The following is a 26,148-nucleotide window of genomic DNA, read 5'->3' on the forward strand; positions in this document are numbered from 1 at the left end:
TCCAGAAGTGTCTAGAGCAAGAGAGAGAGAAAGAAGCTGCTCTCATCTGCGGTTCTTCTGAAGATTACTGCTGGCGCCTTTTGAGCACTGAAGTACTGCAAGGGTGAGAGGGGAGGCTCTGGGTTAAAGTTACCACACAAGAAAGAGTGAAGTCCATCACAGAGTGCGCTTTTGCATTTGATGTGAAATCCTTAAGCTACGCCAAAATATTTACATCTCAAAAATGTTGCAGAGTGGCATGAAAAGCTTTATACAAACGTTCTCCCAGTATATCTTGATACCAAACATCCATTATCTCAGCACTTCATCGAATTCAGCATTGCAGGAGAGCCAGAAAGCAACAGGCACAAGGCAGGATACACCCTGGATAGGACACCAGTCCATGGCAGGGTACACACAGGTATGGAAACACACACATACACCGGGGCCAATTTTCCTAGAAACCAATTCTCCCACCAGTTTTTGGACTGTGGAAGGAAACCCACATGAATAAAGGGAGACCATCCAAACTCCACACAGACAGCACCTCTCAGGTCCAGGACTGAACCCAGGATTCCAGCACCGTGAAGCAGCAATGCTAACCCCTGTCCACTCCAGTGTGAAACAGTGAAATTTATTCATCCGTGTTGGAAACTGGCTGTTTTAATAAAGAAGAAACTGCTCTCTCAGTGTCATGCTTTTTTGCAGCAGACAGATGGCACTTTTCACTGTGAAAAGCTACAAGCCAATTAAGAACATCCTTGTGACTTCTCTCTCAGCAGGTGAGATACAACCTCTTTTCAGCAATGCTAGCACAGTCCTTGTTCTACAAAAAAAAGATATTTACAATCCCTTACTAGGCCCGAGTAATAGCTGTCTGAATTACCAGTACCGAGATGGCATTGTAACAGACCAAGAAGCAAGGAAAAAAGAAACCATCATCCCCAGATGTTCCTTATTTTGGAGTAGCAGTTTCTCTCTGCATTGACTATGTGCCTTTCCAGCTAGCTCAATTAAGAGACACACAGGCACAGTTGGTAGTGTTCAGATACTAATATTTAAATATTGAACTTACTTCAATGTCAACAGTGTGTTATCCACTTGCCTTTACAAGACCATAAAAAAAGAAACGATCTCCTGCTGCTTATTCCTCATTCAGCTCTGAACTGCAATGTAACCCCCCGTCGCAGGTTGTTGGCAAACAGACGTTCTAAGATAGGGGTAATATGCACACCTTCTCAAAATCAGACAAGCTGGAAATGATCAGCAAGCATCAACGTGCCATAAAGCAAAATCTTACTTTTAAACTTCGCTCAATGGGACAGATTACCTTCTCTTTTTCTCACCATTCTTACAAACCTATTTCCTATTACAGCTGTGCTATAATCACTCTGAGACTAACCTGCTCCAACAGACCCCTCGGTTATCCATTAATTTGGTGCGCTCAGTCTGCTGGTTGCTATAGTAGTAGCTGGCATTATTAGATGAAAACCATGTTATGTAAAGGTCCCTATTGCATTTGCTGTTGGTTATCATTTGCTCCGTAGGCGATGCAATGTGAGGAAGAGCTTCCCCCAACCACGTTTTAAGTTTGCATCTTTGAAAATGTGCTGGAAAACATCGTTTACAGACCTTCAAGCGCTCCAGTCTTAAAAGACGAGCTTTAGAGATGTTATTTGCCAGAGGTTGCATTCTGGGTACTCAGTGGTGCCAGCCAAGGCTTCACGACTTCCTGTAAAAAGTTTTTATTTTTGGCGTTTGACGTGGCCAAAATAGATCATTCAAAACTGTCCGATACGATGGCAGTCTTGTCTTCCGTTTAGAAAACAAGAGACGAACTAGTCTCAATCCTCCATTGATCGGCGGCACAAAATGCTCAAAAAGGCTTGTCATCCACATCTGAATACTGTACATATCTGGAACCACTCTGTAAATTGCTCATTTTTCTTTCCATGACCCTCATTCAACAAAGGTTAATTAAATGGGCATTGTTGACTCAAACCCAGCGCGTGATATTTTTTCGGTCTGTGCCTTGCGAGAGAGAACACAAAAGCAAAACCTACAACAACACTCAGGTGACATTGATTTGAGACCGCATAATAGCAACAAGATGCAACTATGTTAAACAGATGTTTTATATGACATTTGTGAAGGGCTTTGAAGAGAGCAAGCAAACATTTTAGGTATTTGTTTGATTATTCAGGCACTAAGAAGTGATTTACAAAATATTTTAACATAAGTGTATAATTGCGTAAAGATGTTTATGGAGAAGCCCTTTTAAATGAACAGAAATAAAACAATCAAGGGTACATTTTACATTTTTACTTATTTATTTTTTTCCATGATATAGTGCTTGTACATTTTTTCCTTAAACACCAAATATACACAGACATCATAAGACAACACACACATATTGCTTTCCTGTAACACGATTCATTGTTGAAGTGGGGGCACTACCTATAGGATGGACCACACACTTGAAATGAAATAAAAGGATAAAAAGGCCCTCAGATAAAGAAGTTTCAAGAACAGTGACCCACAGATGTAGCTACTGCACAGCACTACACAGATGAGGAATGTGAGGAATGATTTTTTTTTTAAATACCTGACCATAAATAGATTTTATCATCTTTGAGCACATATTTATATACCTTGATTGATTTTTTTTAGTTTAAAAAAAAGGAAAGAAAAAAAAAACAAAAATAGATACAGAAGCCCCCCTTCCCCTGTCAAGACGACAGAAGGAGGTTTTACCTCATCACAACGACTAGAGATGCCAAAGTGGATTAACCCACAGTTAAAACAATTTAGAGGTCAATTAAAGGTATCTCGGTTAATCTGCGGTCAACATTAAAACGACATCTAGGAGGGAGTGCGAGAGGGAGCTCTGCTTTATTTGAAGTCCAGCAAGTTGCAGTCGATCTTGTAGTACACGTAGGGGTAGTACTCCTGCTGGCTGAGGTTCAGGCCGGGGATGTCCATAGACGCCTGCATCGGAACAAAGAAAGAGGTGACGACGAGCTCGTTCACCCAGTACAGCTATTACCAAAACCACTCATGGTAACCGGGTGGAGACTGAAGGCATCTGGCTTCAAAGCATTGAAAAAACAAGTTAGGGAATCTCACATAATTGTCTCTTCAAACACAGAACCGAATGTTTGAAAGAGACAATTATTTGGCAACTGCAGCATTAGCTTCAAATCAAGAGCGAGCTTGTTGGGAAAAGCACAGCAGGTGAAAACATCTCTGAGCTTTTACTGGCGGGAGGTCACGGAAAGATCACAACAGGCCATTTGTCACACTTCAACACAGGTAATGAGCACCATATACTGTACATGGAAAAAATCAGCACTTCTGATCTAGATCAAAAATAGGACTTCAGGACAGGACTAAAATAACTGTATTGGAAAACACAAATACAGTGATGTTAAAACTAGGATTAGACAAAAGCTCAGGGTTAAAATTAAGGACCTCCTCAATTAGGCTTAAAACCTCTTTCTTAGGTGATCATAATTTCTTATGATCATAATGATACTGCAATCAGCTAGACAAAGTCCGCTTGAAGGCTTTCCCCCCCGGATGAAAGCACCGCAGTCGCGAGTCTGCGCTGCAGGCAGCGACACTGCAGTGACTGGAATTGCACCGCGCCCCCCCCCTGTCCCAGAATGTCACTCACGTCGATGATGGCGGCTGCACTGCTGTCCAGGTGCTTGTAGAGATCATACAGCACCTCCCGCAGCTTCTTCATGGTCTTTTTGCTGGGCTGTAGCAGCATAGCCTGGAAATTCACAGGCAGCCCGTACCTGCGCACACAAGAGCACCTCAGCCCCCAAGTCACGGCTAGGAAACGCCGTGGCGACCAAGACAAGAACACCAGAAAGGCCAAGAAGCGAGATGAAGACTCCAAGGGGTCTCGTGCGCCTTTAACCACATGGCCAGGTAGCTTGTTCCAGCCTCCCGCAACCTTTGGGGGTAAGGAGCTGCCCCCTGCTCTCGGTTTTAAAACTACTTCCACGTGAAACATTTACTTTGCACATAAAACTTAAAACACACTGAAATCCTTTAATGAAGTTTTGTAAGAACATATGGTTAATTTTCCCTAAGGCACCAGCGGGACTGTATTGTCAATGGCGATTGTCAAGACTGCTTGACAACGATGTTTCTCTACAGGTGTACCGTGGCCCATTGTGGAAGTTGCACGTGAGAATAATGGAAAAATCGGTTCAACATTTATATATATAAAAATCAGTCTTGTGGAGTAGGCAATGTGTGGTGTGGCACGTTCAGTATAAACACGAGAGACGGAGGCCACACTCCGAGACTGTACCTGCGGAAGCGCATTTGACACGAGTTCACTTTCTCAACTTTGACGGCGTCTCTCATCAATTCCACCGTCACAGTACACACTGATGTAAGTTTCAAAAATGTGCTGGGGCCGGTTTTGTGTATGTGTGGAATTCTATACACAAGAGTGTTGTGGGATGCATAATGTTGTGAGGTACTGCCTTGCAAAAAGAAGAGCCAGCTACAGGACCAAAGGCACATCCTTCAGCATCTCCCACTGCGAGGACAGAGCTGCAACGCTCTGAGCACGGTCTTTACCTTAAGACAGACTCCACGAAAACCCTTAGTGCTTTTATGTGGATCCAGGCGATAAAACCTTCACTGAAGTTGACCTTGAGCCACCGAACCAAAGGCCCCTGTGGAAAGTCAAGCACACCAAGCTAAGCACTGGTTCTGCTGGAGAACAAGCTCCATCAGGATGCACGAGAATCATTTCCCTGTGTGCATCACAAACGTCACAAGTGACATGTGGATATTCAAAGTTGTTAACAAATGAACAATGGACTGAAGCACAAAAATATTAAGTCAAAGCTTCTAGAATAAAATTCACTCCTTGGATTTAGTTCCATCTCTGCAGGCACAGCTGGAGGGCTTTTCCAAATACACTACACTACGGTACTGCTGTTACTCTCACCTGCTACTGCTTTCACAGGCTATAACACTCCCTAGCCCCTGTAACTGTAGGCTGATGTACAGCCAAGGGGTCAAGGGGAAAATCAGAGGGCGCTACAGCTGAAAACATCTGGGAAGGGATGTGGAAAAACTGTGGTACTGCTTGCTGACTGGATAACAGTTGTTTTGGGGGCTCTGAACGTTTATTAGTAAGTCACTGCAAAAGGAGCAGCCCAGTTTCTCTCACATCATCACCTCTGTTATCGCAATCACCACACAGGAGAGCAGCATACTTCACAAGCAGTTTGTTTAGAGGGGCTTTGGAAAAGGGGACATTAGTGCATTTCAGGCCACTAAGGAGGCAGAAAACACCAAAATACATACAAACTGCTTTTTCTTGTCGGTGGAGAGTCGTGTCATTTCCTCCTTGTCTGCCTTCATCTCTTCCTCGTTGTACTGAAAGTCTCTCACCGTGAACCTGCAACGTGATGCAGTCAGCTGGGTTGAAGAGGCTGCCTGTGCTTCTTTCAATGGCCTGGCTGGTAAGCAGACATTCCAGGCACTTCAACCCCCCCCCACACCCATTAGAGACAGTAACAAAAGGCTTTGAAACCTTGAAAACCCCCAAACAGATCTCTTACTTGTTTTCTCTGGCCTTGTGCCTGAAGTCGTCCACAGCCTTCCGGAACAGAGTCACACTGAACAGGCCACTTTCCTGATCCTCAAACAGCAGACTTCAGGGAAGAGTGACGGGGAGGTTAACATCACATTTCACACAAACTAGACCTTAACACTGCTTGTGCAGGTGAACGCCGGTGAAAACAGAAATATGACAACCACTGTACACACCATCTTGAAGAAATTTCCAAATAGGTACCATCAGCGTTTTAAATTATAATTGTTAATATTTTGATGACCAACAAAACAATTTCTGATGTATATTGTATGATTTTTCACTAACTGCATTCTGTAAGGAGCAAAACAAAGACTTTTGCATATTCTCTTCTAAATACTCTAGGCTAATGTCAATGCTATGATCACAATATGTCATGTACTTTAATTAACAGAAAAAATACCCAAACAAAGAAGGCCTCTGAAAAGGATAAAATCTGAATAGTAATATTTGGAGCAATTCTAAATGTTTTAAAAAATATCAAACACTGCACCTTCAATGAAGGACTTTCAAAAAATACCACAGTGCTTTAAAGAAGTCTGATAAACTGAATATTATGTGTAAAGCATCATGCTTAATATTTATGTAAATCCTCTAGTAACCAAATGGAGTCTGTATTCCATACAATACTCAGTGACAAGAATTCAAGCCCATGTTTGCAGGCTGCATACTGAAATGTATATATCTTGAGACATTCACAGAATTTCCCCAAGCTCTGAAGTACTTGCATTTTTTTCCATTTCCCAGTAGACTGCATGTGAGCAAAGGCTGAATTTAACAGCAAGTTAGCTTCGTTAATGTACAGCATCCTTCAACATGGCAAGTTGATCACAGACAAACAAGATTACTTTTGTCTATTATGGCTCCTCCTGCTAGATATTAAATACGTTGAGTAGCGCAGACTGAAGGCCCCTTTTGGTACTGTACCTTCTTACTGACTTTTGCTGTATTATGACTTTGCGGTATGGAGAGCTCTCTCTCTCTCAGGAAAAACTGCATTTGTCAGCTGTGAACAGGTGAGAAACTTCAATCTGTTTCCTTAGATACCCGGTCTTCTAATCACACGGGTCAGCTGCTCCTTTCTTACTTATCTGATCCTCACCAACATGAAAAACGTCAGTGAATGGACAGATCAGTCCCAAATGGCGACGCTCGGGGAAAAACTATCTATTCAATTTTATCTCTGCCAGAGATTTCAGATTTCTTTTTTAAATCAATAAGTACAAAGAGACTGTTTTTCAACAGTAGTGCTAAAGCGTTTACCTTGGCAATTTCCAATGTCATTTCTGATCTTTTAGCTCCAGCCTGGCCGCTTGAGGCCCTGAATGAGGTTCACACACTGTCACTGCCAAAGCTGTTCCCAGGATGTAGAAGGGGCCTGACACAGCAGCACCGTTAAGACCCACAGAGGGCATCTGTGGCGAGTGAATAACTGAAGCTGCCGAAGGGGAAGAATTAAGCCTGCTGCTTCCGCTTCTGCTGAAAGGCACCCGTTGGCCAAGAGGGCCACAACACAGCAACAGCTGCAGCAGAGAGACCCCTGCAGGGGAGGCTCCTGGTGTACAGGTCGGTGCAGGTCTCCATTATCACTGACGGCCATGAACCCTGGGTAATGAGCACAGGTACGAAGCGGAGGAGATGGGGTGTCGTCACAGGGCTGCGGGGCTCACTCTCCAGGACTGCTGACAGAGCCAGCTGAGGCGGGCCGGACCGTGCTCCAGGCCCGTCCCACTAGACAGAGGCCTTGAGGCTGACCCAGGGCATGCTGAAGGGACTGCCGCAAAACACGTACCGCTGAATCATAAGAGATTATTTTGTCTTAGGGGAATGGCCCCGAAGGGGGACACACACACCAGCACAATCAAGGCTGTAGCATCGCTGCTTAAGTGTGCTGAAGAATGTAGGAGATAATTACTGGACTATATTAATTTAGCTATAAACTGCCTGTATCAGCGACCAAAATGCCTCTAAGTCTGTTGAAGTCTGAGGAGAACTGGCTTTATAAAAACTGCAGTAATGGATTTGGTCCTAATGAGGCGGTCAAGAGAAGGAGTTGTGATGCCACGGGGGTAGTGGCCACCAGAGTGGGCGTAAAAACAGGCAGGTCCGCCCCTCACGGCCTGCTGGGGAACTTTTTCGCACTCTCTTCTACTTTTGCGTGCACTCGCCTCCGAGAGGGGTCATGAACACGGCCCCCTTCCTCGGGATCCTAGGACACGCGTCACACATACGCCGAGATCTCTAGGAAGTATTCACTGTGCTCTTAAAGCCCTCCCACAGCCGAGTCTCATTAGCACTCACTCCTCTCAGCTGTAGCAATGCATCACTCTCCATCGAGAGTCCCGCCCCCACGCCACACATGCCCCGTGTGATACCGCAGAGAGATCGGCTCGAAAGAACAGGACGAGAACCACCCGAGTCTGAAACAATCCAACCTGGCACGCACCACATGAGCGTGTACCGTGTACAAAAGAGCGGGAGATCGCCAGCAGTCTGTGTGACCTGTGGGGCAGCCCCAGCACTGTGCTGCTGTGTGTAATGAGCTCAAGAAAGGCGGAATCTGCACAGGGCCCTCTCCTGCTTCTCTGCCGAAATTCCCAACAGGCCCGTTTAACCCTGCCCAGAAATTCTCAGCAGTCTCAGCATAAGGAAATCCTGGCTCTTGGGTATGACTTCCAGTAGATGTGCCTTAGACTCGCCTGCCCGACATGAGCAGGATTTAAATGCCCTACCCACGGTGCTGTGTGTTGCTTTTTGGGGCAGCTGTGAATTGCTCACCTTGAAACTTTTGACTTTACTGGGAGCGAGAGAAAATGTGGATCTCCAGGTAAAAGCTAAAGGCTACTTACTTGGTGGACCGAGGAACCACCATCTCGGCAAGGGTCTCGTATGTCCTCTGCCAGTCAGCGTAACTTGTCCTGATAGGGGTAAGCAAGGAAATTAAACACAGGCAATTCTCAAGAACCACTGCACTGCAGTCTAAAGAAAAATAATTTTTCCAAAGAAAGCTAAATGAAGTGAAAAGCTGTCTGAAATTCATCAGAACCGTAAGGCAGCAGCTGAGAGACACTGTTTTAACTGGCAAAGAGCAGATTTTGAAGCAGACAACAAGAAAATAAGTTGTTAAATAAGATCTCAATTACTTTTCTGGAAAACAAATTAAATGAAGTGTACTTACGCAGATAAACAACTAGTAGGGTAAGTTAATGAAGGCAAAGATGAACCACCTTCAGATTAAACAGAGGCTTGAAAAGGTTGTAGGAATATCTGCTACAAATGTAACAGTTTGCTTAACAAGGATTTATGTTTACACTGGATCCTACGGCTGTTTTTAGCCTGTTAGTCATCTCGTATTCATGCAGCTTGGTAACATCAATAAAAAAAGGAAAAAAATCACAAAACAGAATAATTAGGCCAAAAATAAACTCCACCTACAACAACCTGGATGTAGGCTCTTTTTAGTTATATTAATTACACCAAAACCCCAGACAAACATGTCTCATTCCTGAATGTGCCAAGATTCTATAAACTGCCCAGAACGTAAACCTACATAAAGTTCTCATCTCTCAAGGTAATTCAGGTACACACGTTACTTTTAAACTTTAGCTCTTACAAACCAGGAAGCATTCACCAAAGACAAATTGGTTCAAACAGGTTTATTAATAAATAATTCACTTCTTAAACTAACCGGGGATGGGACTAAAAACACAATTTCAAAAATTTCTCAAAACATGACACAACATGATAGGTTTAGAGGAACCTTTCAGTTAGCACCTGATGAAGAGCTAAAACCAGCTGATTGGAATTTTTTCACCTAATTGAGTCATTTGAGTAATTAAAATCTGAGATGTTGTGAAAACCAGCAACACTTCCAGCACACCAGAACCAGGAGCTGCTTGGATTGTCACCCAGACTTCTGTCGTTCCACTGTTAGACGCAAGGGGGCACTAAATCCTCTTTTCTACAAAGCCATCCCCTCCATAAAATCAATGCTCAAAATCAGACTTCAGCTTAATGGCCTTTATTAATTCTACCCTATACAGCTGATTTTAAATGAGCTAATAGACAAGCTGAAATTAAAAACGCTTATCTGGATCTGCAGGTCTTTAGCTCTGAGACCAGAAAAACCCTGTAGAAGGAGAGATCTCTTCACTTTCCTGGCACTGCATGACACATAAGGAATAATATAATAATAATAATAATAATAATAATTGCTTACACTTATATAGCGCTTTTCTGGACACTCCACTCAAAGTGCTTTACAGGTAATGGGGACTCCCCTCCACCACCACCAGTGTGCAGCCTCACCTGGATGATGCGACGGCAGCCATAGTGCACCAGAACGCTCACCACACATCAGCTATCAGTGGGGAGGAGAGCAGAGTGATGTAGCCAATTCACAGAGGGGGATTATTAGGAGGCCATGATTGGTAAGGGCCAATGGGAAATTTGGCCAGGACGCCGGAGTTACACCCCTACTCTTTTCGAGTAACGCCCTGGGATTTTTAATGACCGCAGAGAGTCAGGACCTCGGTTTTACGTCTCATCCGAAGGACAGCGCTTATTTACAGTATAGCGTCCCCGTCACTATACTGGGGCATTAGGACCCACATGGACCGCAGGGTGAGCGCCCCCTGCTGGCCCCACTAACACCTCTTCCAGCAGCAACCTTAGTTTTTCCCAGGAGGTCTCCCATCCAGGTACTGACCAGGCTCACACCTGCTGAGCTTAAGTGGGTTGCCAGCTGTGAGCTGCAGGGTGATATGGCTGCTGGCACCCATATAACCCATATAACTGAACATTGTAGCTGGAAACACTTTAAACAAAATAATTGGTTTGTGAACCTACTGTTTATTATTATGGTTTATTAACAAAACAATAGGCGCTTGAACCGATTAACAAAACCTATTTGTTATTTCAAACAAATTTATTACGCTCTGAAATAGCATAAACGTCTATAAAACTGCAGATGCATGCACGTCTGACACTGTACAGGCTACCCAGTGGTCCCCGCATGGCCATGAATATGATTCATTCCTCATTTCCTTCAGTCAGAAGAGCAAAGAAACATTTCAGCTGCCTGCATGGGTCCCATGGGTCTGTACAGCGTTGATGCTCTCTGCATTTTTCTTGTTAGAAAGGAATAAATGTTCAACACTAATGTATTTGACAGACACATTATGCAAAGCAACTTCATTTTGCAACTTCATTCCGGTGGAATTCTTGCTCTGGTTTCCCCCGAAATTCGAACCCACAACCCTTCAGTCACGAGTCCAGACCACCCAGCCACTGCGCCACCCTGTCTGGGTGAGACCCAGCCCTTCTCCTGTTGCCTCCTGGTTTTTGAACCCCTTAGAGACACGAGAGGCTTTCTGATGATGTAAAGTGAGCAGGATGGTACGTGCTTAACGACTCCGATGTTATAAAGGAAAACTTTCAGCAGAAAGTGTGGCTTCTGTAACAGCTCTCGTTCCATAGCTCTTTAGCCGCTGTCTGCAAAATTATAGTGTTTGAAATGGTCCTTCTTTCCTGTTGAATCTTAATTTGATATTAACATTTAAAAAAAGCACAATTATATGACGTCTACTTACTTTGGAACAACGACCAGCAAGGTTATGAGGTATTCCGAGTCTAATACAAAGTCTTCTTTCTTCACGATATCAGCCAGACTCCGCGTTAACAAACTCCCCCTAGTGGTAAAAGTGTGGTACAACAAAAGGCTTTGCTGTCAGTTTTTCCAACACTGCAGTTGTCTTAATTAAAAAAATAAAGAACTGAACATTTTCAGTTGTATTTAAATCTGTTTATTTTCTAGCAGAACTCCACTCTGTAAAGTATAGATCAGTAGACATTTTACCAAATCGTAAGTTCATAGTTGGCAATTTAATTAGCATCAATACACTTGCCTAAAACCCCTTACACATTCCTTTCATTCATAGGCAACAAAAGAATAAAATTTGAAAAACAAAAATATAGACATTGATAAAGGCAATATTAATGGTTAGAGAAAAGTGACTAACATTTAATTGTCACAGAAAATACGCACAACTAATTGTATTACACATTAAGTCACAATAAAAGTCGATAAACAAGTTAACACCTGTCTGTGTTCAGTGATGGGAGAGAGCAGTCGAGTATACAGGAGTTAACACCTGTCTGTGACCAGTGATGGGAGAGAGCAGTCGAGTATACAGGAGTTAACACCTGTCTGTGATCAGTGATGGGAGAGAGAGAGTCGAGTATACAGGAGTTAACACCTGTCTGTGATCAGTGATGGGAGAGAGAGCAGTCGAGTATACAGGAGTTAACACCTGTCTGTGATCAGTGATGGGAGAGAGAGCAGTCGAGCATACAGGAGTTAACACCTGTCTGTGATCAGTGATGGGAGAGAGAGCAGTCAAGTACATAGGAGTTAACACCTGTCTGTGTTCAGTGATGGGAGAGAGCAGTCGAGCATACAGGAGTTAACACCTGTCTGTGTTCAGTGATGGGAGAGAGAGCAGTCGAGTATACAGGAGTTAACACCTGTCTGTGATCAGTGATGGGAGAGAGAGCAGTCGAGTATACAGGAGTTAACACCTGTCTGTGATCAGTGATGGGAGAGAGAGCAGTCGAGTACATAGGAGTTAACACCTGTCTGTGTTCAGTGATGGGAGAGAGCAGTCGAGCATACAGGAGTTAACACCTGTCTGTGATCAGTGATGGGAGAGAGTCGAGTATACAGGAGTTAACACCTGTCTGTGATCAGAGATGGGAGAGAGAGCAGTTGAACATACAGGAGTTAACACCTGTCTGTGATCAGTGATGGGAGAGAGAGCAGTCGAGTACACAGGAGTTAACACCTGTCTGTGATCAGTGATGGGAGAGAGAGTCAAGCATACAGGAGTTAACACCTGTCTGTGTTCAGTGATGGGAGAGAAAGGTCGAGCATACAGGAGTTAACACCTGTCTGTGTTCAGTGATGGGAGAGAGCAGTCGCGTACATAGGAGTTAACACCTGTCTGTGATCAGTGATGGGAGAGAGAGAGTCGAGTATACAGGAGTTAACACCTGTCTGTGTTCAGTGATGGGAGAGAGAGTCGAGTATACAGAAGTTAATGCCTGTCTATGACCAGTGGGGGGCGACGTTGATGCGATCAGTGTTGGGGGTGAGCAGTGTGAAGCTTTCTGCTCGGGTCACAAGAGCCCGCCCTGAAGTACTCACGCATTCTTTCTCTCCAGGTTCTGCAGATTCCCCTTCAGGCTATTGTAGGCCGATGCTCTTGACTTCAAATCATTGTCAATCTGTGTTACTTGCTGCAAAGCACAAGAAGAGCATAGGACCGACATGAGAAAACATGAAGCAATAATATCCAGAGTCAACCTCTTTACCAAAACCGCCACCACCAGGCTGCTTTATACAGCCAGACTCACCTTGGAGATGATTTCCGAAATGTTTTTCAGTGACTGTTTAATGGGGTACTTCGCCATGTCCCACTGGAACCTTGTGATGTAAGTGACCAAATCCACTAGGGGGAAAAATGAAAGGTTTTATCACTTTTAGCCAATGCTTTCAAGATGCATTTCCCTAAAACTCGATTCTAGGAGTTGACCATGAAGATCTCACTTGCAGTACCGGTGGACTGGCAGCATCACAGTGAAGCTCCTGTGAAAGCGCATATAGCAGTCATGCAGGGAAAGACGCTCGGATCATTTGCTACATAAAGCCAAACAAGCAACACTGACTGAATTGCCTCCTTATTGGAGCGTATTCTGTTGCAGCGTTATGTCATCTACTCCAGACCTCTGCTTGCATGAGCTCTCGACACAGGCATTTTGAAAACAAGGCCAGCGCGGTTACCACGCCTTCACCGTCACCGAAGTGCCCTCAGTAACGGGCAGTGCTGAGAGTCCTACCTCCACTGGCCAGCAGGTTCTCCTGTACTTTGTCTCGACTGTCCTCCAGCACGTCGGCCATATACTGAGCCACCTTCTTCACCACGCTGGAGATGGGTGGGGAAAAAAAAAATCGACGTCTGATCAGCACGACCAGGAGAAGGATAACTCGTCGGCTGGTGCCGTACGCAGGGCCCCTTCATTACTGGGGAAGGATGTTAGAGACCCCCCGTCTGTATCTGAACTTCTCTGGGCATCGGATTTTGACATGTTCCCCAAATTAAAAAGTATGAATGGGAAACAATCAAGAACATTGATCAAAGCTCTTGCATTTGAATGAGATTCAATAATCCCTGGTTACTAATTTTGATCCGACCTACATAGTTTAGGGACACAATTACCAAGCGTTGCACTACGCCATCCAGGCCCCAGAGAGCTTCCGGAGAAAAAACATTCAGAAAGGAGCAAAAAAACACTCATCCCTAAACCTGACCTGGGCCCCAAAATCCAGCGCTGAACCTCACGATTGTCTAAGTAGTGTGTGAATGCTAACCCTAACCCTAACCTGGGGTGTCAACTCAGCATTTTCCGCGATCTGTCTGAACTTCTCTGGGCATCGGATTTTGACATGTTCCCCAAAACAAAAAGTATGAATGGAAACAATCGAGACCATTGATCAAGGCTCTTGCATTTGAATGAGGTTCACGTCATGGAGCTGCAGCGGAGAGCCGCCGCCGTGACAACCCGACATGGCGGAGGGATGGAAGCTTCTCCACCTTCCACAGTGCGCGTGAGGGTAGCTGCCCTCTGGGATTTGTTTTTGTAAATGCCTGTGCTGACAATATGAAGTCGTGTACAGTGTATACTTTTAGGGTTGTATCATTCGCAACTAAAAGGTATCCACAGACAGCTGTCGCAGCCATGGTTTGTCTCCCTAAGAGACCAGTGTCTCCCTGACCCTGACAAGGAGTCCAAATCCCCCTTCAGAGAAAAGGAATCTCCCTGCCGATTTTTTGGTGCCTGTCCACCAAAAACGTCTCCTGGGTCCTCCTCCAAAGCTTAGGAAACCGCCTGTATTTCACAGAGCTTTCCGTGCGGATGCAACACGGGTCATGTCTGCAGTGTTGTGGGTGTGCTGGATAATTCTTGCTTCTTCCGCAGGGTAGTCTCTGGTGCAAGCTGCTGGACATGGCACATCAGGCCTTCGGTATCAACAGCCCAGCCCTGCGGCTTGCTCATATGGTCGCGAAAAACCACTACAACACCACTACAACAGGCCAAGATCTCCGTTAATTGTTGAAAGTACTCCAGGAGAGCAAGATACCAAAAAAAAAAAGAAAACCTGGAAGCTACTGTGAATCTGCTCACTTTTCTGTGAACCATTTTTTTAGGTTTTAATTTTTTAAAATCAGAACAGTCCCCCCTGCCCACCACTGATGGTCCAAAGGACCGTCAGGAAGGATTCGGACAGCTATGACAGGAGGCATCGTACAGTCCACAGTGAGATATGCCCCTCCATGCCTGCTCCTCCTCCCCTGTGGATCTGGGACGTCTGAAGCTCCTGACATCAGGATATGATGGGATTCAGCAATGTCAGGGGAGAGAATGTGTTGGCACGCAATCATTTTTTATTTTAACCTGCAGTGAAACCAGGAAGCTAATTCCATTTACACTGCCCTGATAGGCCAAGATCCCTGTTATGTACTGAAAGTATTCATGGAGAACAAGGAATATCCAATAAAAAAAGCAACCTGTTTCCAAAATGTATGCAAAGATGCCCATGGACAACATGCTCAAAAATGACTGGGGAAATCTGAATTCCTTGGACAGATGCACACGAAAATGTAGCGTTTCTTATCTCCTTTGGTGACACATGGCCTAGCAATGTCAAAGTTTCCACTGTCCAGAGCAGAGTCTCACTTTAGTTATTTTTTTAATGAGATCGGAATAATTTAACGATGATCTACACTCCACAGGGGAGTCATCACTCCCAGCTTTGAGATTTACATGAGGTTACCCAGATGAAAAAAGCTGTCTTAAACATATTAGACCATTTTTAGGGAAGAATTTATAAAAAGACAATCAATGGAAAAACATACCAAATCTTCTGTGCCTTAGTGCAAACCCAAATGGATGGCACATTGAATCACCTCCTTTGATTTCTACTTTTGGCACTTCAGGCTTATTTGTTCTGATACCTCCTTCTAAAAAGACTTGGATACTTCATATGTTGAAGGTGTCAAAAGGAATCCAAGCATAAATCAAAAGGATTCTGTACAATGTGTATTTTCAAAAAGGCCTGATCAAATATTCTAGCCAGGACAGTAAGGAGAGGGGGGATTGATCGGTCTCTTAGAGAGAGAGGCATTTCACACGCTACCAGTCTGTATCATCACAGAGGAAAAGATGTACTGTAAGTGTGATTTATGAGCATAAAGTTGTCCAGATGTTAAAAATAGACCTTTAAAATTTCCAGCGGCCCTTTGTCATCAGTCTAAATATTATGGAAGAAAAAAAAACACCGATGTCACCACACAGCAAATTGCTAACTTTAGCCAGTTGGTATATAATAGTTGCACCGCTCTGTGAAATTCCACATTTGAGTTAAAAAAAGAAAAAATCCACCGGCATAACTGAACACTGCAAACGAGGCCAAAAATGGTATGTGATAATCTAATCCACTTGGATAAACGAATATGGACACCTCTTTCAATGTATTATTGTTTCTATAAGCACAGCCAGTCACAAAAGTATTAAGTCTGGCCCAACAGCACTATGTTCAGTGAAGCGCTGCCACCAGAAATGCAATTTGGACAGCCTTACCATTTTGGCCTAAATTTGAATCATGCTTCCTGTGTGTTTCTGCAAGATCTGCACTCTTCAACCACAGCCAGCACTGGCGGTTGATCCCATCAAGTTTGTAAAAATGCACAAAGCTGTAAGGCATGCTTGATAGGAGCCATTCAAAAGCAGTGAGCATACATTACAGTTACCTCATTAAGACAACAGTTTTACAACTACTGCCATACTTATTTGTAACTCAAGAAGCTTGTAAAAAAAAAAAAGCCAAAGAAGAACCTAACATGAGCTTAGAAGACCACTGCTCGTCAATGGGCAGTAATTAATACCTTCAAGGAAGTCCAGTATTTTTCACTGATCTCATTACTGTTAAAACAGAATGTGGATCCCTCCCTCTTTTGTAATAACAGCAGTAGTAATTGCTATTTTATGTAGCACCTTTCATTTCTCAGTGCATCATCTCAAGGGATCTCACAATTAAACAGTTCTGATTACCCTCCAGCAGAGTAATGATTGTAGTAAAACTGTGGTAAAAAGGTTTTAGTAGTAAAATGTTTGAAATGTTTGTATGAATCAATTTTACACAGGTCTTTTCAAGGCAGAGGGTTTTAACGGTATGGGACAAACCCAAGCATTGAAAAATGCACACAGAGGCAGTAAGATCTGATCAAAGTCTACCTCTCCACGAAAGAATCAAGTTTGGCCAGCTCGTCAGATAATCCCACCAGGACATCCAATGTTCCCACCTGCGAAAGATAAATAATTTACTCATGCATTGGTAGCAAACAACTGGGCGTATTGACAGCGCAATCTGAATGAATCATGACCCTGGATCCCATATGTCAGACTAATGAACAGCCTCCACTTAGCTAAAGCCAGTCAATCCTTTTAAAAAGAGTTGCACAGCACACTGCAGGGAAAAGTCACACAAGCATGTAAAAGGCCAAACAGAAACTAAAAAAGCCAAATCCTTCCATTATGATGGCTATTATTTTAGATCAACTCATCTAACACAACACATGTTTGAAAGGCTTTGACAGGAACTGATAAAGTCAGCCCAGAGAACCCCATGACCCTGGGGTCAGGAGTCACGACCCATTTCCTTACACAAAGGATCATGGTGCTGTGCAGCAAGCTGCCCAGTTACCTCCTGGAAGCAAATTTTCTTAAGGATCCTTCCAAGAGAACACTGGACGATAACCATGGATTAACAAGCTACTAGCGCCCAAGCCAGACTGGGTCTTCCCCACATTGTGCCAAAGTCTTATCTTTCTTATGTTCTCGATAGTGTTAAAGAGAATGCAACATCCCAGAAGTCAAGTATACATTTATACAAAACTGGAACGAGAGGGAAACGCTCCTCTAAAACTGCTTCTTAAAAGCAAGCTTAGGTTGTCACGTTGCGTGACAAATGGATGTCACCCAGCCACAGTGGGATTTCTTTTGTGGCGATCTCCTCATGCATAGCCAATTCTCCCACGGGATCAGGGCGTCTCGTATGGCCTTTTGTCTGCAGGAAGGCTCTCGGGCCGGCGCTGGCTGCTCACCTTCAGGTCGGGAATATTGAACTTGTGGTTGGTAGAGAGGTTGTTGTTTCGAGTGGTGGCCACCATGAGCTTGTCCCACGTCTGCTGGCAGGTCTTCTCTCCAGGGGCCGAGATCAACCAGAACTCAGTCATGGCTGCAGGCGGTGGTCACGGGGGACTGGAGAAATGGGTTCAACTGCAAGATCAAACAGGCTTTGCTGAAGAGGGATGAGAAAATAACAGCACTGGTGCAAGCCTAACATAAATAGGTAAATCCGGAAACCTGAGGCCTTTTTTAGGAATAGATTTTTGGTTATATTTGCAGAAAACAAAACAATGCAACATCATTTCACTGGGTCACAATCCCCCTCAAGGCCCAGGGCACCCCAGTAATCAGGTCAAGCAGCCGGGAGAGACGTTTAATTTTTAAACTTAACCTGCATATTCACAATGAAGAAACAATAGCATAGATAAATACAGCTGGATAAATGGCTTCTTGTAGAAAATAATTCCAGGCATCTTGGAAATTGTTACGGAAACACAGACAAAAACTGCAATGAAGTATATCACAGCAGAGTCACATGCTGATACAGCACCCTGTGATTGATATACAAGCAGAACCACACCTGCATAAAGACCCAGGAATACAAAAAGAACACCATTTCTCCTGAATACCAAGACTAATGCATATAAGTCAAAGCCCTTTGCTTGTGAAGGCTATTTGATGTGAGCTACACACTGTTATGTTGCAGTTTGCAGTCCAAATATGTTTTGGCTCAGGCAGCGTCTTGATCTTGAGGCACTGACCAGAGAAATTTAAACTGGTAGAATTTGCATAAGCAGAAAGAGATGGTGTTCTCTGATGTTTGACAATTCAATGTTACGTTCAGAACAGTTAGATGTGCATTGATGCCTTGTCGTGTCAATGGGTATTCGGCTTCCCAGAATGCTTTGCCAAGGCGACATAACCACATGCAAAGGCTGAGTGTCTTAAATGAAACGTACATGTTTAGACTACTTTGCTTAAATGGATCTGCTACTGTTGTAGAAGCAGTATTGACACACATGGCTGTGGCTGTGGTAGGTCATTTGGTGATGACGATACCACATGATGATTTGTTGCAAGATTGCGCAACATGGAATTTCTTAATCTTAGTTTATTTCCTCATGGTAGTCCTTCAGCTGTCTGGTCTCTCTGGAGTAGTTCCTAATAATAATGATTCCTAACGCTTATATAGCATTTTTCTGGACACTCCACCCAAAGTGCTTTACGGGTAATGGGGACTCCCCTCCACCACCACCAATGTGCAGCCCCACCTGATGCAGCAGCAGCCATAGTGCACCAGTTCGCTCCCCAGACTCAGCTCTCAGAGGGGAGGAGAGCAGAGTAATGAGGCCAATTCAGAGTTGGGGATTATTAGGAGGCCATGAGTGGAAAGGCCCAATGGGAAAATTGGCCAGGACGCGGGGGTTACGCCCCTACTCTTTTCGAGAAATGCCCTGGGATTTTTAAGTAGACACCACAGTAAATAATAAGTGAATACAGGCAATCACACAGGAAAATCAAACCAGACATGAGAAAACAACACCGCAGATGATGCAAACTGCTTTACTAGATCTGATTTTGGGGGGGTGGGGGTTGGGGGGAACAGTGTTGGAGTGGTGCTGGTGCTGTCAGATCTTTAATGTGTTAATCCAACGCTGACATTCCCTCTATGAAAATGATTCCATACCTCCACAGCCCAGGACCCCCATGAGTGGAGAGTAATAGACAGTGGTAAGAAGGTGAAACCCCTTGACTGCACCCAGAGGTCTCAGGACTCGAGACTCCAGATCAGCAGCAGAGCCGGGACACGAACCGGCACTACAGACTGCAGCTGGAGGCACCTTCTAAACGAGCCACCTGGACACTTCTCTTTCACTCTTTCAGTGCATAATGATGCGACGCCAGATGTATAAAGGGCTCTTGGTTCACCTCCTCCCCACCTTAGGTTTCCCCGATTCGCATCATTTCACAAACACATCCATAATTTATGAAGGAACAATTTTAAACATGCGTCAAGTAAGCTCACCACTACCGAGAGAAGTTGTCTTTTAGCACAAATCATAGGGATTTGACATTGTGTGAGTGTCTTTTTAAGCCAAAATACTATTTTAAAATGTTAAGAATTTTCTCAGATTTTCAATTTAACAAAGCACTTAAAAACTCTTCTATTCTTTGGGAATATTTCATTTAAAGCATGTAAAAATGTTTTTAAATGCCTTCTGTGTTACAGTCTTATGCTTTTTAGTTAGGCTGTAAGAAAGCAAACTTTCTATTGTGTTTGTTACACACATAGGTAAGGACATGGGAAATGGTCTAGGACATTTGTTGAAAACCTTGTTTGAATATGTGTCTCACTCTTTAGGTGTCATTTTAATACACTGTACATCACGCTTTTCTAGAATGAAACAGGCCCAGTACAGGGGACCTGTTCCAACATCACCTAAGGGTTTGTGACTTAACACCGCAAGTATACTTGATTAGAAATACAAGCAGGTGTGAAGTTCCCAATTATTTTAATCCTGAATATGTAAAAGTACTTGTTTAAGTACCTTTGATAACCTAATGTCCGGTAACGTGCCTCACTGCAGTTTAAGTCTTCAATCTGTTCTACTGGGAAAGTTAGGCTACTGCCCACCCACACGCATTAAAATGCTTCCCTGTTAGAAGACATGATGACGGACATTTTCCGAGACCGCAAAGCTTTCTCATGTCCAAGCTGAGCAACATGCTGTGCATCCTAAAGAAACATTTTTGATTCCATACACACATTAATATTGCATCGGTTCATACTGCATGTAGGAGCTATACTAGGCTTGCCACTAGCATGTTGGGAAACGTAGTTTACTATGTCCTCGTAAAACTATAATCAATTACCCTTCCTTTGCCACTTGCTGGCCATTACAGTTTTTCAATGTACTTATATAAAATACTGTACTCTTCTCTTCTATATATAACTCACATGAGGTTTAGCAGCTTAATTATTCTTTTCCAACCTTAGGTCAGCGTGGTGCTCACTGAGTCACCATCCACACTGCCATGACTCCATGCAGCCACCCAGACACCTGGAGTAGAACAACTCATCACGCACGCCATCACAACCGAGGAGCACAGATAAAAACCTAATCCGGATACATTCATCCCGTGACATCCCACTGTCACCACCAAACACAATGCAATTAACAATCAGATCTGCATTCTTATTGCATGCCTTGTTATAACGGGACCCTGTCAAACTATTTCACATTTTGATCCAGTGTTAAAACCTAGTTATTTGTCAAGTTTTTCTGCTAATCTCGCTGACGTGATATAAAATACAAAAAGCCCACATTTTCTGAATTCTAAAAAAAATGACTGCAGTGAAATGACACTAGTCTCCTCTAAAGCAAAGGTTAAAGCCTTTCATTCTGTGTTGAACATGCACTACAAATGCATAACATTTGTATATCTCCGAACTAGTTACAGTATGTAACATACCTAATATGAAGACCTAGGTCAGGGGTCTCAAACTACTGTCTTCTGACTTTGTCTCACCCGCCCTCTCAATTAGATACTTGGTCTATTTATTTAAATAACTAGTTACTACTCAGGACCAGATACAGAGCGCACTGGTTGAGTTCTTCCCAATCATGTTGTGTCAGGTCGTGAGGTTGTGTGGTCAGGCCACAGCACAGAAGTGTATTTTCCCCCCACAGTGTCCCCAGAGGTAGCACGAGATGCTGCACCACTGTCTCAGGAAATGCTTCTCACGTTCAGACAAATGTTCACCGCCACAGACATGCAAAAGCCCCCCCCGGGGGAATCGTGATATATTAAGAAAGGAGTGACGTCTTTTTCCAAGGAAGTCAAGTGCAGTCAGTCGACTGGCCCAACAGAAATGGCGCAGTGGTCCTCTTCCACGTCCTGGCCAGTCACATGAACCTTAATGAGCGTGTGTGAGCTCCCCTCAGCTGATCCCTCAAGCCCACTTCCTCCACACAGACCTTATGCTAGGAACTGGGGGTGCAATATGCAAGCACACTGCAGCCTTTAAAACAAGTGAAGGACAGCACCACAATATGAACCCCACTGGTATTCTGCAGCATTCAATGAGAGGCACACCCTTTCCAAATATGGGTGTCTATTCTGCTATGTCTAGCCTCTTCTAGACAGCGTGTTGAGAGATAAAGCTTGAAATCCAACTCATACAGCTGATGTTCTAATCCAGCGATTCTGATTCTGGTTCCTGACTGGCCGTGGTGTCTTCTGGCTTTCTCTCCAGCCACATTCTCAATTGCGACCACATTCATTCCAATTGTCTATTTGAGGTGTCTTGTTATAGTTACCTTCAGCTCCTAAAGCGCCTTGTAGGGTCTCCCAATTGGAAAAAAAAAACACTCTGCCAAATCCAGAGTTTAAGGACTCTGATCGTTGGAATGCATTGGCTGACATGACACCAACTGCCCTTCAGCAGAAAAAAAAAACACTGTGGGAGTGTCTGATAGTTCCTCATTCCCACTTGTTACTGTTCCTTAGAAACTGATCACCTACTAAGAGCTGTGTCATTAGAAGCAAGATCAGCATTAGCAAGTGCAGAAAATATTAAATACTCTGCATGCAGAAATAATTGTAAATCATATAGTTTTAAGCATGAATGAACTCCCGGAGGTACAGCACTCCATCACAACTCGGACTGATAACCAGTGGACTATCCTGACTATAACCAAAACTAATAATAATCCTTATTTTCTACAGAGCGTTGAGTCCCGGTCCTGTGGGACCACAATGCACCAGGTCTTACAGATCACCTTACTCGGCAGTAGTCTTCACAGAGTGTAGAGGCACAGTCCTCGCTTAGCTATTCCAGTGTTGGCTAAATATTCCATAGAATCCTATCCTAAGTCCAGATCCTATTCAGGCTGTCCCTACAACAGAAGACTACTGACAGAAACCATTTTAAAAAAGGGAGATTTTTTTACCTCAAATGGTTATGGAATTGTGGCAATCATATATTCTTTAAAAAGTGAAAAGTTTCATTCATAACAATTTCAACATGTTAACAAAAAGGTACTGCTAAATTTCTACAACACTGCTATCACTAAACAAGGCTGAAATTTGGGCATATAAAATACATTTACAGTCAAAAAGTAAGATAATTACCAATTGAATAAGGAGGTGGTATATCTAAGGCCCCTTCTTATTTTGTTAATAATAATGAGAAATATTTCGATCATTTCAAGGGCAGCACAGTGCCATAGTGATTAGCAATAGCACTGCTGTCTTGCAGCACTGGGGACCTGGGCTGAGGTCCTTATTTAGTCTGCATGTTCGCCCCATGTTCACATGGGTCTCCCACACACTCCAAAAACACGCTGGTAGGTTAATGGACTTCCAGCGAAACTGCCCCTGGTGCTGGTTTGTGTGTGCGTGTTCCCTGTGATGGACTGGTGTCCACTCCAGTGTGTGTCCTGCCTTGTGCCCATTCCCTCTCAGGACAGCTCCAGACCGCTGTCACCCTGAACTGGATAAGCGATTCCTGGAAGTGATGGTGATTAAAACCATTTCTTGAGACCCAGCTGACAGGCCTAGATGTTTGTTAAACGAGAAAGCACACTTCAGGCTGACATCCTAGGATTCCACTTTTGCAACACTTAAGATTTTTTTCACTTCCCCAAAAATCTCGCGTCAGAGCATTATCCTATCTGACAAAACCCACAAGACGACTATGAACGCTGTGCTTATTGGCGGTAGCAAGAGCAATGGTATTTGTAGCTGTACGTCTGTGCTCTTCACCTAACAAATCTGTACTTTCAATATTAAACCGTCGTTTAAGGCTATCCTTAAACTGTATCATCTGTCCAAATTAAGAAATAAAAAAACGCAAGTGTAAGATAAATAGGTAACGTACAGAAATGCGGAGTTTATATCAAAAGATTCGGAGTTTGAAAAGAAAAATCTCATTTTTGGTGCACACCGACGACGATGCGTTAACCCTTAATCTCGGGTTGCGCACGGCCTCTCCAACATTAAGAAACAGCCATTCGTCGCTCGCTGTGGCTAGCAACGCAAGCATCAAAAGGCTAAAATAAAAAAATGATATCGGGTATTTACTAAATCTGCAATACCTTCGCTTGAATGAAAATCAATGAATATTTTATGCTGTGTATAATAAGTATTAACCCCTCCTCACCTTGCAACATCAAAAACAACATTGCTGTTATCAGTTTATCGCTGCGAAAGCAGCAGGACGACAATAATACACTTACCCGTGTCGGGCGTGAAAACGTGTGTTTATCCACGGGGCAATCAGCGGCAATGATGGTTACAATTTAATATTCATAATTGTCAATCAGTTTTTCATTTCAGGTCTTTCCAGAGAGCATCACATTCACAGTCAGCTGATCCAACGAGAAGCAGAACTTCTGCGCACACCTGACTGCGCATGTGCCCTCCCCGGGGGGAGGGGGGGAGGGGAGGAAAGTCCTGGGAAAATTCTTTAGCGACATCTACTGGACCGGAGGTCGAATAGACGCGATACTCTGCTTATTCTTTGTAGGTTTCTACAGCGACACCTGCTGGAATATTTCCTTCGATGGCCCCTCTCATCATGCTTGTATTAAAACACGTTTTAATAGAGACAGTACCAAGCCATGTCTAATGGTCCAACTTTAATCCCTTTAATCTCCTACGTTTTGCATGCAGTTTGTAGAGCCCTGTAGACATATACACATAATATATCATTTCGGAGCTACAAAATGCAGACAAATCAAAACTTTAATGGACTCTGTAGTCACAAATTGCAAATGGCAGCTTAGTTGATTTTTGTTTTAATTCAGAATTTTTCTTCACTACAGAATGCAAAGCAGCGGTGATATGTGTCCTTTCTGAACTAACCTCATGACCTCCGCTATATGTATTCTGACTGGTTTTCTAAATTTACTCAACAGTTTTCAAAGTTCTTTTTCCCCTCTTTAAAATCCCATAAGATCATTCTCCACCCTGATTTAAGGTTTGGGTGGCACAGTGGTAAAGTGGCTCGCAGTGTTGTCTTGCAGTGCTGGGGCTCTGGGTTCAGATCCAGACCTGGGGTGGTACCTGGGTGAAATTTGTGTGGGTTTTCCTCACCACAGTCCAAAACAGACGGATTGGTTAACTGGCTTCTGGGGAAGTTGTGTGTGTGTCCTGCGATGGACTGGCGTCCTGTCCAGGGTGTATCCTGCCTCATGCCAACTGCTTGCCAGGATAGGCGCTGGCTCCCCTGTGATCCAGAAATGGAGGAAACAGAAAATGGACAGATAGACTAAGGTTCACAGTGTGAATAAAAAAACTATCTTACTGAATCAAGATCCTTTTTCTTCACCGGTTCTAGTTTGGCAAGTTAATTTTTGTTTCTCCTGCCAGAGCAATTTTAGTGCCGTGAAAAACAGAAGACACAAATGGAAGCTAGGCGGAAACTCATTTACAACTGAGAAATGGAAACCCTTTACACAAAGGTTTGTGGGAGTATGGAACAAGCTATCCCACCATATTGTTGAAGCTGATACTCTGGCTTCATAATTGGATCAATGAACTACTAATGACCCAACGTGGTAGATAGACCAGATAGCCTCCTCTCATTTGAAATCTTTGTTATGCTTACGGATAATATAATTATATGTAATAATAATTCATAATTTCCATATCATCTCCTTTAAAATGACTTAAGCTGCATACGGTGAAGTTTAATTCCAAGATGCTTTTTTTCTTCATTCTTTCTAATAAGTGTGTTTAATTTCCCAGGAATAATTCCAAGAAAAAATACATCTCTGGTCGTCTGGACAGTTTGAATGACGAATGAGAAAGTCACTGGGTTTTCTGTAGGAAAACAATTAAGACTCAAGTCAACCTGATCATATTGTTTAATCCCATGACCATCCACGTCAGTGTGTTTTAGCTCCTGTGCCGCAGTGAAGGAATCATGACCATCAAGGCACAGACAAGACTGTTTCCTCTTTAAACAGGTGCGTTCTTTAGAAGTGTTAAGGGGATTGTGTAAATTGAAAAGAATAGCTAGATGTGATCCTCTTTTCACTCCTGTGACTCTGACCTTTAAAAGCAATGATCTAGGAAAAATGCAGTTTGACTTGAGCAATCCAGGACAAAGGCTCGATTGTGTGGTAAGTGTTGAATCCTGAAAAACACATCAGGGGTCAAGCTTGTTCATGTTCATCTTTCCAGCTCTTTCCCCTTCCTTCCTCCACCCTCTGCCCGTACATTAGACACTGACGATAAAACCTGGGCAATGCAATCCCATTTGGTAGCTAATTAGCACTCTACAA

The 26,148-nt window shown here is 43.6% G+C and overlaps 1 protein-coding gene across 1 annotated transcript; it reads right to left on the reverse strand.

Moving 5' to 3' along the window:
* Positions 1 to 2,290: 2,290 nt before the first annotated feature.
* Positions 2,291 to 24,264, reverse strand: LOC148651004 (V-type proton ATPase subunit C 1-A). Its single transcript, XM_088600750.1, has 13 exons — positions 24,097 to 24,264; positions 17,830 to 18,004; positions 16,961 to 17,028; positions 13,505 to 13,590; positions 13,022 to 13,116; positions 12,813 to 12,904; positions 11,200 to 11,298; positions 8,458 to 8,526; positions 5,577 to 5,669; positions 5,320 to 5,413; positions 4,582 to 4,679; positions 3,656 to 3,782; positions 2,291 to 2,967 (listed from the first exon to the last, which is right to left on the reverse strand). Exons 2-13 carry the CDS (start codon positions 17,959 to 17,961, stop codon positions 2,872 to 2,874), a joined length of 1,149 nt encoding a protein of 382 aa, XP_088456876.1. The 5' UTR covers positions 17,962 to 18,004; positions 24,097 to 24,264; the 3' UTR covers positions 2,291 to 2,871.
* Between the last annotated feature and the right edge of the window lie 1,884 nt (positions 24,265 to 26,148).

The sequence above is a fragment of the Lepisosteus platostomus genome, chromosome 12 (assembly GCF_059453375.1).
Source record: "Lepisosteus platostomus isolate fLepPlt1 chromosome 12, fLepPlt1.hap1, whole genome shotgun sequence".
Lineage (NCBI taxonomy): Eukaryota > Metazoa > Chordata > Actinopteri > Semionotiformes > Lepisosteidae > Lepisosteus > Lepisosteus platostomus.